We start from the raw sequence: 16,206 nt of genomic DNA on the forward strand, positions 1-16,206 counted from the left end.
TCCCCCCCCCCCCACCACCACCTTCTCCCTCCCTTGTTCCCGGGCTTAACTTTACTCCAATTTCTCTACCTCCTCCCCTCCAGTGGCACAAGGGGACAGAGAATGTGGGTTGTGGTCAGTTTATCACACATTTTCTCTGCCGCTCCTTCCTCCTCAAGGGAGGACTCCTCACACTCTTCTCCTGCTCCAATGTGGAGTCACACCCATGAGAGACAGTCCTGCACAAACTTCTCCAACATGAGTCCTTCCCAGGGGCTGCAGTTCTTCGTGAACTGCTCCAGCATGGGTCCCTCCCACGGGGTGCAGTCCTTCAGGAACAGGCTGCTCCAGTGGCGTCACAAGTCCTGACAGCAAACCTGCTCCAGCGTGGGCTCCTCTCCCCATGGGTCCACAGGTCCTGCCAGGAGCCTGCTCCAGCGTGGGCTTCCCAGGGGTCACAGCCTCCTTCAGGCACATCCACCTGCTCTGGTGTGGGGTTCTCCACAGGCTGCAGGTGGATTCTGCTCCACCGCTCACCTCAATGGGTGCAGGGGCACAGCCTGTCCCACCATGGGCTGCAGCAGGGGCTGCAGGGGAATCTCTGCTCCTGCACCCAGAGCACCTCCTCCCCTCCTTCTTCACTGACCTTGGCGTCTGCAGAGTTGTTTCTCTCACATATTCTCACTCTCTGGCTGTTGTTGCTGTTGCACAGCAAATTTTCCCCCTTCTTAAATATGTTATCCCAGAGGTGCGACCACCGTCGCTGATAGGCTCACCCTTGGCCAGCGATGGGTCCATCTTGGAGCCAGCTGGTACTGGGTCTGTCAGACATAGGGGAAGCTTCTGGCAGCATCTCACAGAAGCCATCCCTGTAGCCTATCCACTATCAAAACCTTGCCACACAAACCCAATACACCTGCATTCTCTATAATGGCTTGTAGTCAGGTTCAGAATCATGTTTTGGGATAGCTAAGTCTTTTAAAACACAAGTAATAAACCTTGGGGTATAAATCTTCTCTCACGTATAACCAAGAGCACCAACATTTAAGAGTGAATCCACTTTGTGTCATCTCCCTTCCACCTAGAAAAATGTAATATTAGACCATACTGCCTATTCATCCTCTGGAGGTAGAAAAAGTGGAAAAAAATCATGCAACACATGTTGGTTTCAACTTTGGAGTAACCATAGTGAAGGCAGAAAACAAGTGAAGAGCATCCCATTTAGGGATGCCCCTGGGGATCATTATGATCCAAATGAAGAAAGAACTATTTCACCTCTGGTTCATTCTTGTTTCCAGGTTGACGTAGCCATTTTTTTCAGGCTGATGCAGCCAACTTACTCCTATAACAAGGGTTGTGAGAGCGCCACATTTTCTTCCTTATTCTTGTGGCCAGGCTGGAGCTTTTCAAGTAGGGAGATACAACCAGTTTCTATCTCAAAGTATGGTGAAATCTCTTAGGATGTCTGCCCGTTATGACTTAGAGCAGCTGCTGGGAATGCTAAGCCAGAGGGTTCTTGAGGATGAGGTATGTTCACTGTTCTGGCCTTGCCCATATAGCTGAATAAATATTCCTAGTGAGTGGGCGTCATTTCTGGCAGTAGGTATACAGTGCTTGAATTTCAGCACTAAATGGCATCTGTGGGTGCTGGGATGCATTCCTGTAGCTAAAATACTCCAATAAAAGTAATTTAAAAATAAAATAATTGCCAGAAATAAAATTAGTAACACATGAGACAAATAATGGCATCTTTCTGGAGAAAGGTGATACAAGTATTTGAAAAAAAAAAATATTTGATAAATTGATGGAGCAGCACAACACCATAAGCTTCTTATATTCAACTTCTGAGAGGCTCAGAGCATTGGTTACCATATGAAGAGACTGAATGTCCTATGTGACAGGCTTGAATGTTCTATGAATGAAACAAGCCAGCTGTTTATAACTTGGTTATTTTGGGGTTTACTTCAGATATTCCCTTTCTTTAATGGAATAAAGCCCATCTGAAAATGACTGATGAAAGGTCAGGTGAGTTAAAGACATTATGGTATTTCCATGCTTCAAAAATAATATGTACTGTAACCAAACTGTTTGCACAGTATACACAGTTTGGAAATTAGGATTCTCCTTTCCCATTGCTCTAAAATTTATACCATGTCACTTCTAAACCACATCTAAATCTATCTAATCGCTGTGTAGTGAATAAGCCGAATAAACCCACTTAGTTCTGAGAATAACTAGTTTTTATTGTTAATTAAAGTAAATAGTCTGTTCTTTTAAATTTACCTGGTTTTAGGGTGTTTCATTCAATAGGTATAGTGTTTTGAATGGACATCAGGACATTGTATTATTTTATGAAGTTGCCCCTTTTCTACCATATCTACCACAAGATTAATCTGAAAACTGTGCAATTTGTAAAATTTGGATCTACATTTTGAATTTCACATTTAGAAAAGCCTGTATCTGGACTAGAAAATATGTGTATCTCATTTAAATGAGTAGATAAATTTAGGAACAAAAGAAGGATCTTAAACTCCAGCATGAACCAAAAAAAGCCTCAATCCACTGACTGATTCTCTTCCCACAGGCACAGATGTGAATCAAGAATAACCAGAATAATTATATAGGATATAAATGAGATGAGAAGAAGCTAGTTTCTCCATCAAGTACAGTTTGCCAATAGTTGACATCATTCTAATAGGGTTGGAGGCTATCCCTTGAGGACAACACTTGCTAGACAAGTCTGTTAAGCTAGCCTTAACATTACACAGCAGAAAAAGCTCAGTGAAAGCATCATTCCATTCTTGACTCACAGTTTCAACTATAGAAGTTGATATTTTCAGCCTTTAATCCCCAGTCAAGTTTACCTCCCAAGTAACCAGGTTATTGGACTAGTCACTCTTTGCCTCCACCACCAAGCTGCAACTCCCTCTTCTTTGTCAAACATGTTGAAGAGAAAATCCTAACTTGCTTGTAACTTCATAAACTTTCCTCCCTTTCTGCCTTATGGCAACAGCTAACTCCTTTATGCTTTCCCAAAAAAGTATTATTTATTATTCCACCCAAAGGTACAAGGTATACAGAATAATACATAAACACAATAAAAGCTAATGTATGTTTCTCCATACCTCAAATTTAATTTTCTTTTTTGCAAGCTTTAGTATGTTTCTGCCAACTCAGTGACCACCACTACTGTGCTGAAAGAAGTCAATTTCTTTGCTGCATGCAGTTCTTTGGGTTATTTCCCTCTTTCTTCACATGCAGCATTTGGGCACTTAAGCATTTCGAGATGATTCTCAGGAAGGTCTCAGAAGCTCATTTAACTCCACCATGCTGCTTTAATGCCAAGGCCCTCCACAGTTTATCACCTCCTTTTGCTCCTGATCTCCAGAGCAGGAAGAGTAAATCAGGCAGCTGAGCCCTGCAAACATTCTCTCTGATTTTACTTGCAGACTGCGGTATTCTCTCCAGCTGGACCTATCCTTTGCCCCTGTTCTGTTTTCTGTTTCCCATCTTCCTTTTCTGCTGCAGAATCTTCTGATTTAATTAAGTCAGAAGAGAAGAAAGGAACTGAGAAACTTGAGTAGCATGCGATTTTTCAGCTCACAAATCCTAGATTGTCTGCAATAGCTAATTCCTTCAGTCAGCAAGGAGACAATTTGAAAGTAAACTTGCAAATTGTTCTGAAAATTTACCAGCTCCACTACTAAATGCACTTGGCGGCACCCACAAAGTACTGAAAATTAAAATATTGAAGCAATAATTTGAAGATGAAAATCCATGCACACCTCCCAAAAAGTTATACAAATCACTACCCTGACCTAGGATAATAGAACAGGCAGATAAACTGTTTTCTGCAGTTTGTCCTAAATGTGCAATGTGTGTTTCTAAATAATTGTCCTGGCTAGCATCATGGCAAGCATACATAGCACTTATTAAGAAGTCCAGAAATAACATGCCACACTTTGTAAAAGACAACCGAAGGCATTCTGGCATTCTTATCAGGATGAGAAGTAAATAATGGATGAGAGCTGCTGAGCCAAGACTAACTACACCACAAGACATACTAGACTCATCCCCTCCATTCCTCAAATGAATTCCCCATTGTTACATTCCATTAATGTCCTCACTGAGTGCTCTTAATCATCTTCAAATAAAATCCTCATCCAAAAGTGGAATACACAGATGATCCCTACAAGCCTTACACACACACACACACACACTGTAAGAATTAGTAAAATAAGAGCCCAAGATTTTTCAGTTGATAAGTCTACTACCATTTTCAGCAGGCCAAACTAAAATTGTGTTAGTGTTAGCAGTCTTATAGCATCATGAGTCAAAACAGAACTTAGCCAGCCAGTGGGAATGAGTGGGCTCCTTCCTCTCGTGCAAAATTACCTTTCCTGTGCACTCTGGCAAGACTAGTTTCCTGAGCTTCAGTTTTTCATCATACAGATCAGAATAAATTCTCAGCCACCTCTTTTGGCTCTTTTGGAGTTCATTTATATCCCTCTTGTAAGGTGTTACACAGAATGACCAGAAATTCCTTGCAACAATGTGATGCAAACACTACTGTCAAGATCATGGTATCCTGAGTTGGAAAAAAATAGTGAATCTTTATCTTATTCTTTCAGGGGTTTAACACGTGAGTTTGTGTAGATGATGTAGGGATTTTAAGTGATTCCTATTATATGCACAGAACTATATGCTACCTCATGTCTACATGAAGTTCTGAGTGTTTCAACATATTCTTATATGAATGACAAGGAAACACCTAAGGCCAACACACTGGTTAACAATGTAATATATGGATGGTGAGGAGCTAAAAGCAGGTAATGAAATAGTTTTTAATAAGGTAGCAAATTGATGACTGAGATATACAGAAATTAGTGAAATACAGCAGTATTCCTCAAGGCCTTGTTATTAACAGTTATTATTCAGCTTTGTCTGAATTATAAACTTCCAAAAATATTAGAAACACATACAAAAATGCCTAATAATTCTCCAATACCTTCTGTCTTAATGATCTCACCTGTATTTCCTCACACTTCTCAATCTGGCATAAACATATACATGAAACATGGTGGTGTGTTAATTTTAATAAGTTTTCATGCATATAAGCTATGTGTCATTTAAAGAACATGCACATGGTATACATATGTGTGGGTAAAAAGAGAGCAAATAGCAACGTCCCATCTCCCCTTAGTAATATATTTGTTCCTGATCCTATTATTCCAAAAGCTCTGATCTCCCTCTCTTTCAGTATAGGATAAGACCAATCTACAGGGTTTTTTTTCCAAGTTGTGGCATGTAAGTTATGTATGGTGTGCATCACGTGTATGGAAATACGCTAGCTTTGTGACATGAGGGGTGCCTTATTGTAGTTGCAGTTGAAAATTTACTTAAACCTGGTAGAGCAGCCATGCAGCCATGACAAATGCCATGATGACTTCTGAAGTAGGTAATTGTATTGATTCCACTTCTTTTGCCTTCTATGTTGAGTTTATGGCTCCCATAGGTAACTGTCTTGCAAGTACTAAGAAAAATGTAAGGAACAAAAACTCTGGGCCTATGGAAACAAATCTTAACACATTACAAGGCATGTAAAAGCTTTTAGAGGGATTGCTGTATTCTCAGGAAATATGTTAACAGGAAAAGGACTTCTCTCTCTTAACTGCAAGTACTGCACATGTAGCAGCAGGAGTTCTGTGATCATGTGGCACATATATGATGTGAAAGGATCACATATCCTTCACTTATTCATGAAGTAGGCAGTTCCAAAGGATTAATTTGAAAATACAAAGCTATAAGGTACCAGAAACAAATGCCAAGTGGATGGAGTTTTATGACCAAAATCTAGATATGCTCATAAATAAATTAAGCATTTGTTTCTTTCATGACAAGCCCTTAAATGGAATTATAAGTAGGTTAAACAAATCAAGAAATAAAACCAAATTAAAAGCTGTGCCTATTTCCGTTGCCAAGGATTCAATATCCATTTCCAGTTCTACTATAATCATGCTCCACTGCTGAGATTCATTAAAGCCACTCCTATGGGACTAGGGATAACTCCCTCAGAATCTCTCTTCTCATATTCTTCACCAATAGAAGACACATCAAAACGCTTACCGCTCCTACCTCAGTGCACGTAACGAGAACCACGCCTAATCCCACAGATAGGCTACATTCAGTTCCCTTCTTGTCAAACAGACTCTATGATATAGGAATAACTGGATGGGTCATTAGATTTTATTGCATTTAAAGACACTATCTCCATTAGTGTGAGAGGGGGTTTGAAGTGCCCACTCTCCAACAAAGAGCTAGGGCTTTAGTATTCTGTGCCAGAAGCCTCTATGCTTCCACAGGAGGAAGATAAGGCACATACCCAGGAACTCTCTATCTCATATACTGTCCTACAAAGAGTATGGTCACCTTCTGCCAGGGGTCAAGATCTGATGTTCATAACCCATTAGGATCTGGAGTTTCAGTTCAAGCCCTGTATCTTACTGCTCCTTGTCTCTAAAAATATTTCTCTATTTGGAACATAGCCTCTATTTAGGTCACTTGAGAGGACAATCATCATTGCTGTTTTCTGATTTATGTGATGCTCTGTATTATACCAACTGTGAAATAAATTCTGTGCAATCAATAAGTAATTAAAACAGAACTAATGGTTGGGACATAACTGAGAGTACAAAGTGTAGCTACAATCTAATTATTACAATTTGATCCAAAAAAAGTATCCCTCTGGGCAGCAAAGTTTATTGGTGGAGATGAAGGCTTGCGGGGCATGGATGCCAACAAACATGTTGTACACATGCTGAGCATCCTCATCCCTTCCAAAAGCTGAACACTGCTTAATCTGCCCTCTGGACAGAAGACAAAACTAGTTCTGCTAATTCCCTCAACATCCCTCATGTTCAGCTGCACATGGGCTCTCACTGAGGGGCGCTTTATATTACCTCAAATGTAACTCAGTGAGCATCAGCAAAATGACAAGGTCCCTCTATTCACATCCAACCTGCAGAATCAAATATTCAGACCTCCTTTCACAAAACTACATGACACAACATGAAGATGGGCTATATTCTTAAACACAAAATCTGTTTGAAAATTTAGATCTGCTATAAGCAGGTGCTCAGACTTTAGTAGGTTCATGAAGCCAGAGCGAGATGTGTGACCAGGGCAGATGTCAAAATTCACATGACCTGTTTGAGCAGGCAGACCAGTTTACCTCATTGTAAAGAAAAAGTTGCACCTCAGATGATCTGAGACTGTAGTTGACTAGTTTTGGGGGAGGATCAAGTAGGAGAGAGTTTGGGGGTTTCCCCTTTGCTGATGCAAGAGAGTGCCTAAATATCCTTTTCATCCCCTAATTACCACATGTATTTGATGTATCATGAATCTGCAAGAAGCCATTAATCATTATTGTTAACTGTACATCCAATTTTGTTTTTAGAGCAATTTTTCACTATATTTAACTTGCCTGTTCCTAAGAAAATAGTAATGTTTTAGAGGACTGAACAAAAGTTACAGCATTAACTTGATTAAACACCTGGTAGAGGACTGTGCCCACTGTGGAACTGAATGCTAAGTGCAAATAAATTATGTTACTCATCCACCCCTCTATCACAATCAAGGAAAGATTAATACTTTCTTGGATGGAAAGCATTATTTTGATTTACTTGAAAAGCATCTCTATGCACATATAAAAGGGAACTTTTCACTCAGTATTGAAACAGAGGACAATTGTTTCTTCCAGCTTGATCTTAGCATAGGTTGTTACAGGATATGGAAGCTAATTAGCCTTGGGCACATTTATGAACCTCTTTCTTATATTCAGATTATAGGCATGATGTTTCTGAAGCATGCATTGTTGCCTCGGTGTATCATACAAATGATAGGAAAAAAATCCCTCTTGATTCTTATGTAACAAAAAGAGAAATTTAAAAAATCTCCCTTCGTGAAAGACTTATTGTCAAAAGACTGGAAAACACCAGTAACCCAGATCACAGTACTGCCATCACCTGTATCAGAAAGGACTAGTTTTGAGGTACTCTACCTTCTCCCTGCGGGTACAGTTTGTGTCTCAGATATTTTCTGCCTTTCTGCTGAAGAGCAGCAGACTTGAGTGAGACCTTAACCAGTGGAACTGAACTGTTCCTGCTTCATTTTAATTTATTGTTAAGAAGCTTGGCTGAGCGACAGTATACCTTCGTTCATAGATATTTCAACTCTTGCAGATGAGCAAAATGGGAAGTGAAAACAAAAGGCAGACAGTAACATCATCATCCCCTCTTTTTTCTCACTCCTTTTCTTATCAAATTTTCCATCTGCTTCTAGTCGTCCATACTCTTATTTTATTTTAACTACATTCACCATTGCTCACTTTCAGCCAAATCCTCCTCTCTGTGAGAGATACAGAGCACTGTTGCCTATCTCCTGTGACGGCTAAAAGAAGAATCCTATCACTCTCTTTTGACTGGCACTCCCACTCACTCCAGCTTCCATTTAGAGACATCCTATTTGGTATAACCAGCTTCATGAACATTGCAAATCTCACCTTAAATTAGAGTTTTTACCACCTGGCCTCCTGAGTGCCCTGTCTCTCAATTACTTAGCAGCAACACATCTACCTTGTTCTATATCATTACATCTCAGCTTAATTTCATAAATTACTCTGGCACATGACCTGTGGATCTAATCATGCAATTCAGCTCCTCTGAGCTCTGTAGAGAACCTAGAGAGTATCACAGAAGTGTAGTAGTGCTGTGGGATATGAACTGCAATACTGGAGCATATGCATACAGAATAAATTAAGGTGGAGTGTCCTTAGAGACACAGTCTGGAGGCTTTAAGGGCGAAAATTAGTCATATGATAAAGAGAGAGAAAAGGAGAAAAAATGGGGGAGAGAGAGAACAAAAGAGAGATAGAAAGGGAGGATAGAGGGGGAAATATTTATTTAGTTATATAGTATAAGCAACCATTAGTAATAAATACTGCATCTTAATTAGTATGATTTTTAATACTGTAACTTACCATCGATAGCCAACTTGAGATCAGTCAGTGTAGTTCGAACTCTTGCTATAACATGTTGCATGCGGTCAATTTCTTGACGGAGAAATATGTTTAGGGGTTGAATAGATCCCATCTTTTGAAGCTGGACTTTCACCTAAACAAGAATAATGCAATGATTATAGAAGTTACTTTCCTGTATCTCATGCAATCATTTTTGAAAGCAAAGGATGTTTTTTCAATTGTATTGCATAATTCCTGAGAAAAGAAACTTTTATGTAACAGATGGCCATTCAAGTTCTGTGCCAACTGTAAGATTTAGCACACTGTGACTCATTAGCTTACCAAAAGGAGCTCCTCCATCATTCTAAGGAGGGAAAGTTCCTTCTTTTTGAAGGGACACAGCAGTTTCTTCTGTCCTTGTTAGGCTGCAGGGTCTTAGATCTTAAAAAAAAAAAAACCTACCCCACATGCTATACAAAAGCATGTTTGATGGTAACTTCTTCATATTTCCAAATTGTGCTAGGTGAACTTTCTCACCTCTTCTTGTTCTGCTGATTTGAAATAATGCTACATATGGAGTTCAACTTAACAAGCACAATGATATATAAAAGCTGTTACTTCCAATAGCACATGACTTGCTCATAAGACAAAGTGCTCATGGATGCACTACTAGAGAGGCAAGATTTCCCAGAATAATACAGATGCCACAGAATTCTGTTACACCATTATGTACACTACTTTGTAGGTTGAAGCATTTGGCCTCCTTAATTTGTAAGAATACGAGTTTCACTCATATTCAACAGAGAACATTTTCAAAACAGAATTGTCTATGTTACTTAAGGACGTGTCACAGCAACAGTAGCAAAAGCATTCCTTGTCTCACTTCAGCATACGATGCGTACACAATATGCTTTAGACATACACTGTATGTTTCATTATATCAAAGATCACTGTCTACAACAGTGTATGAGAGGATTTAGTGGTACCTCCAGAAATCATGGTGCCTATACCTCACATAGTACCAGAATTCTTAATTTTTAAGACTTTCAAGTGTTTTTCCCCACTATGACTCGGCTTTCAAAAAGCCAACGGCCTTCTCTCTGTATGCTCCACCACTCAGCCACATATATCACCTTTCACACTGAAACAGCCCGAACCCTGATGTTTGCTATAGTCACTCCTTCCCTCTGCAGGGGAAATTCTGCAAGGGGACTCTAGAACCAAAAAGAGATCTCAAACAGTAAAACAAGATCCTAAATCCAGATACCTATATGGCCATTAATCTATCATAAGAGAGCTGACCCATAGGGTCAGTTTGCTAAAATAATTTAAGAGTCTGTTTTGAGTTTACTAACAAAAGATGAAGGAAGAGTTAGAAAGTCTATTCTTTCAAAGAGCAGAATATAATTGGAATTCTACTTCAGTCAGGTAGAAGCCACAAGATTTGGTATAATGCATGCTATTTCATCAAGGCCAGAAGTCCACTGGATTTTGCTTTGTGTTTTGCCACATACACTCGTATATCTCTTTGTACACGTTATTATGTATACTATACATTATATAAACATAGTAAAGAGTACTAAATATCTTATTATTGCACTGAATAACAAGTTTCTGCAATATGAATATAATATAGCAGTTGAGTGGTTATAATTGCTAGTATAAATCAGTAAATGCTTTGACAATTTCCAATTCTCGTTTCAAATCCAAGCCCAATAAAGCACTCGTTTTCAACTTTATATGCTATTCTCATTGGGAGACAGCTATCAGCAAGGTTATTCATCATATTTTAATCACAAGGACCCACGAGTTTGTCAGACAGAATGTCCAAGAAATAGGTGCCAGCCAATTATGATAATGCTTTACAGTGTGACAGTTCATTTTACAGGCTGAGTTAATGTGTTTCTTCCTGTAAAAGAGAAAAAAAATTACTAAAATTAGCTATCACAAGACTAGAGCTGAGACAATACTCTTTTTGGATAATTCACACAATGAAGTATTCTCATTTTTTTCATACAAAATCCAATATAATCTTCTGCTTTTTGAAAATTTCATAGGAATTGATAATCCTCCCTCTTGCCAAAAAAGATAAAAAAAGTTCAATTTCTTTTTCCCAGAATACTTAGAAGTCTAGTGCATTCCACTAATAAGAAAGGATTTATATAGAATATAGTCCATGCATTTTATCCTTTAAATAAGAAATACAATTTTCTAGTCTACAAAGCATGTGATCCCTTTGGGGGATCATTTAGAGGAAGAATTTCTCCCATTTAAGGAAAAATTGTGTGGAAGATATTGTTAAAAGGTTTATTGTCCAAAATGCTGATATTCATGAATCTGCAAAGAGAAGATTAAGTAAATATTCTAAAACATTACTGTACTGACAAATTTAACTAGTGAATTCTCAAAATTTAAATATTCTTCTGATTTGTTTTCACGTATCTACAAAAATACTGGTAATTTTCTGAATAATGGAGTGAACCAATAATGCAGAAATTTATTAATCCATCCTATGTACGTTTACAGCACTCAGCCTGGAGCACCAAGCATAACTTGATATGAAAAATGAAAAAAAAAAAAGACATTTCCTACCTTATTGTATACAAATCAATCCTGATGTTCAGTGAGATTTACTAGGTGTAGCACAGTGACTTTCTTGGAAATCTTGCTGTTAAGATTAGTTTTAAATACCAACTCTGAGGTATGATTGACTGGTTTTGTATTAGAATTCTTATCAAGCAATCAGATTACTTACTTTCAGCTCTGTATTTATTATGACATAAAGAGATGGATACTGACTGACAGAAAAAAACTCAGAAGACAAAACTCCCTAGCCGATATAGCCTTTCTGAAATTAATATACTAATTCCATAAAGCCCACTTACAATATCTCCTTTTCATTATTCAAACAGCTGTCAAAATAAGGTGATTTAAGAATGAAGCAGTGGATTTGTAATGCACATCTCTACTGTGTCACATTCCTCTATGCACATTTCTTAGCTGTCCTCAGGTCACCAACTTCTTTGTCACCACATACTTTATACAACATTCAACAGAAAAGCAGTTCCTGAATTCATGCCATTTAATGATCAGTGATCAAGTTATTGTAGTAGTAACTGCTTATCATTTTCAGTAAATGCTATTATTTTCAATTAGACTTGGTTACTTGCTACAGTCTTTGTCAGCAGAAAAAATGGTAGTCCATCATTCTGTGAGATGGTCTAAATAAGAGGCCTGCATAAGAAAGACAAGCTCAAGGTGTGTCTAAGCCAATGCTCTTTTCAGGTGGTGTCAAGGACTACTTCCCTTTTGGATGCAAGGAAGTAGCAGTGAAATATGTAGAAAAGCTGAAGTTCTAGAGCTGGTTGACCACCATATCTGATAGGGTCGGTAAGTAAACCAGACACTCTACAAGAACATCTACATTAGTGATTCAGTTCAGACCATGAATTTATTTTTTTTTAAATTTTTTTAGAAAAAAAACTACACTGAAAAGTAGAGTTCAGGCACACAAACTGACCTAGCTTCAAATTAAGCTAACCCAATAACCCAAAAGGCATGCTTCAAGGAGTCTAACATACTCCAACCACTAATGGATGTTCAACCTACAGTCCCAGAGTAGAGTTAGACCAAAGTAAATTCCCCAATAAAACATCTAATGCGGGGCTGGGGTCCTCAGATGTACTATTATTCCCATGCAATTCTCACTAATGTAGTCATAGCCTTAGTGGAGGATAAGGTGAAATCAATACTACAAAAAAATAATTAAGGAAAAAATCATTGCTACTTGGGTTAAAAGCCAACCTCCAACAAAGTGCAGTATCTTTGGAATGTCTCCATGTCTATTCCCTAGCAAGCTGTTTTTCAAGCTACAGGGATCATTTTCATTTTAAACCTCTGTGTGACACAGACTGACATTTATTCTTGCATTTATCTTCACTCATATGGACTGACTGGACCTAGTCATTTTACCACTAATCTCTCTGCTACCTGTGAGGCAAGACCCAGAAGCAGAAGGGGTCATGAAAGCAAAATTCTTACTCTGCCTCTGCCTTTGAAGAGAGAAAAATGAAGACAGTTTCAGGTCAGGAGGAAGTTTATTTTACTTTTCCATCTCCTATGTCAAAATGCAGTCCGATAAAGCATGCAAAAGTGACTTGTTTTGTTTATAGTCTTTTGGGTGGACATTGAGTCTGTTATTTGACTGGTGAGAGGAAGTGTTACAAGAACACAACAACAAAAGAAGCAGCATATATCATGGAGTAAAACGGTTGCCCTGTTTTGAAAGTTGGTTCCAAAGCCATTGCCAAAGGCTAGTAATTGAGAACTGAAGGCCACTGTGTAACAACCTGAATTTTCTCTGGATTCACAACGTATCAAGAGAAAAGTACAACCCAGAGCTCTGATTGTCAGCAAATGGTTTCAGTACCGTCTGCCCCTAACCTAGTCTGTTGGGGTTTTAACTCTGAGGAAACGCACTCCACGCTTTCTGAAGGGAGCCACAAGAACTGTTCAAAGCTAGCAAAGGCACCTGCCACTTTCCCTGAAGAGTATTTGCTTTTAATTACCTTAATTTGTTTCCTCAATTTTTTGTTCCTTTTCCCCACAGATAGGATCTCTATAACTGGATTTCCAAAGACTACCACATCGTGGCCTTACTGGAGCATCATATTCTTCTAAAAGGAAAACCAAGCTGCACTGCTAAGACTAATAAATATTTTTCTTTTAATTGCTCTTATCCAATGACAGAAACTCTTTTTGACACACTCCCTCAGTCTCTTAGAATTTAGCATATTAGTTTTATTTGTTTCAGGATTGTTATACTGATCTAGTAAATAATAATGTCCTGAATATAGGTAATAATGTCCTGAACAACTAAATGTTAACATAAATTGACAAACAGCAGAACTCATCTCACTCTCTTTTTTCCAGACATCACAGGAAATAATTACATAATCTATTTCTCTCTGTATACTTGCAAGCTTAATTTTATTTGCTTATTATATTGTAGCTTATGCTAAATTCTGTTACTTCTTCCCTCAGAGAACATCTAAACTCTCGCTTCTTTTCTGTTCTAATTAAACTCTTAGTTATATGTTAGTTCACATAATATTTTTTTTTCTTCTGGCATCTTAGACTTTTTTTTTGTCAGTTTATGCAAACTTTCATTTAAAAATGTGGCTTTCTTTAGAGCTTATTCCTGACATCTCCACCCTTTCTAAGAGGCTCCAGAATAACAGAGTTTCAGTTCAATGAGAAACACATTTGATACAGATTTTTTGCTTATTTTGTAGAGGTCACCACACTCCTGACACATAAACAACTGCAGTAGAGGTGGAACTGGGCACTAATGGCAGAAAAAGGAAATTCCCCTCCCACAAAGAAAGCACTGGTGAAGACCCAAATGAGTTCTAAAATCTAGAGAGTAAGAGAAAGGAAAAATACATGAGGCAAAATTAAGAAGGAAATATTGAAGAATCAGGAACTGCAAGAAATCATGTCAAATCATGTAACTGCAGAAGTAAAATCTGAAGTTGTAGTGCAGCTGACACAGCCAAACAGATGTACAGAGGAACACATTATTACCAATAGAAACTCTGGGATAATGACCAGATGATGTTCTGTAGATACTCAGAGCAAAGGAATGCCTACCATAATACAGAAACAAAGTGCAACTTTTGTATGATTCTGTGGAAAAGTATAATGTCATCCATCAGTAACGAGGACTTGAAGAAACTGTGTAAATAGAGTGGTCTGATTAATCAAAGAGAAATGCAGTTCACAGAGCAAGATGTATAGAGCCTGAGAAAACTAGAAATCATCAGGAGGAGGTGTTATCTACACTAATTGATAAAAGAATGAAACAAACTTACATCCTGAGATCAGAATACATTTACAAGAAATACAGAGGGAAAAAGTAGAACCAAACAGACATCCTCTGACTGTGCCTGTAAGAATGAAGCAGGCAGTGAAGCTGATGCTAGAGTATTAATACCTAATGCTGGTTTGTCCTGTATAAACATGAATCTCCTTATTTGAATCATAAGAGAACAGCTGTCAAGCAAATTGAAGCAAAAGAGGTTTCCCTGAAGCTCAGAGAAAATGTCAGAGAAGTGTGCAGAAGCAAAGAACTATCTAATTGTGAGCATCATTATAAAGATTATTGCTTATAACAAAATAAAGACCTGCATGTGTAACTGGCATGAGAAAATATAATAGCTTGTCATGTACTATTGGATGATGAGAGTGAAACAGTAATGAAAACAATCGGTGGTGATTTTTAATACAGTCAAACAGAAAAGTATGTATTGTATCCAAATACAGTAGTAAAATAGAGACAAGAGTGCAGAGTGGAACTTGCAATATAAACCGTCCAGACTCTGTCCTTTACTACAGCTCCTGGCTGCATAACTGGTTGTCTCCAAAGCTAAGACACTCAAGGAAGTGACTGAAAAGGGGACACCTATTCTATGTGTGTTTTGTCTGGATAACCTGAGTGAATAAACCAAGAATGAATGAGACCAAGATTAAAGAGAAGAAATGCTAGAGAAAAATAGTATTTGTCCAAACCATTTAGAAGTGAAATTTGGATTAAACAAGCATGTGTGCATTTTTCAAGACTAAAAGGCACTGCATAAATTTCCCAGAGGTAAAATTTAAGGGCAAGAATACCCTCTGGTTACAATATAAAATTCAGTACTATTGATGGCTTCTAGGTATTACAAATTCTTCAGGAGGAAAAAAGTTGGCATCTTAACAAGGAAATGAAGAAATACTCCTTTGGAAGATTTAGCAAATATATTGGAAAAAATTATCTCAATACATATATTACAAATATGGCAAAGCAATATATGCTACCCAGGCATTCAGTATTCTATTGCTATTGCAGAATGAAAAAAAAAATATTTCTAAGGACCTAAATAAAACTAGAAGAAACTAGTTCTATGAAAAAGCTTTACTCTGATAGGAGGGATAAGGGAGAAGAACTGAGAACAATCCAAGGTGTAGATTATAGTTGTAGATCCACGGTGTAAATTATGAAATTTATTTAATTACCAATTAAATGTTATCAATTATTATACTTGCAACATTTCCTTTTATTTGCTATTTTTTAATATTTATTTGATATTAAATAATAATGTAACACTAGAAAATGAACTCCATTCCAAATCAAATTCTACAAATAAATTATTTATACACCATCGCTGGGA

The 16,206-nt window shown here is 37.9% G+C and overlaps 1 protein-coding gene across 1 annotated transcript in view; it reads right to left on the minus strand.

Moving 5' to 3' along the window:
- The window catches only part of LOC113476231 (dynein heavy chain 5, axonemal-like), a 170,286-nt gene that overhangs the window by 8,933 nt on the left and 145,147 nt on the right, over positions 1–16,206 (minus strand). The window contains exon 73 of the mRNA XM_026841585.1: positions 9,017–9,149. Within this exon, the coding sequence (XP_026697386.1) occupies positions 9,017–9,149 (133 nt within the window). The remainder of the gene's footprint in view (positions 1–9,016; positions 9,150–16,206) is intronic.

This window comes from Athene cunicularia, assembly GCF_003259725.1.
Source record: "Athene cunicularia isolate RWA chromosome 2 unlocalized genomic scaffold, athCun1 chr2_part1, whole genome shotgun sequence".
Classification (NCBI taxonomy): Eukaryota; Metazoa; Chordata; class Aves; order Strigiformes; family Strigidae; genus Athene; species Athene cunicularia.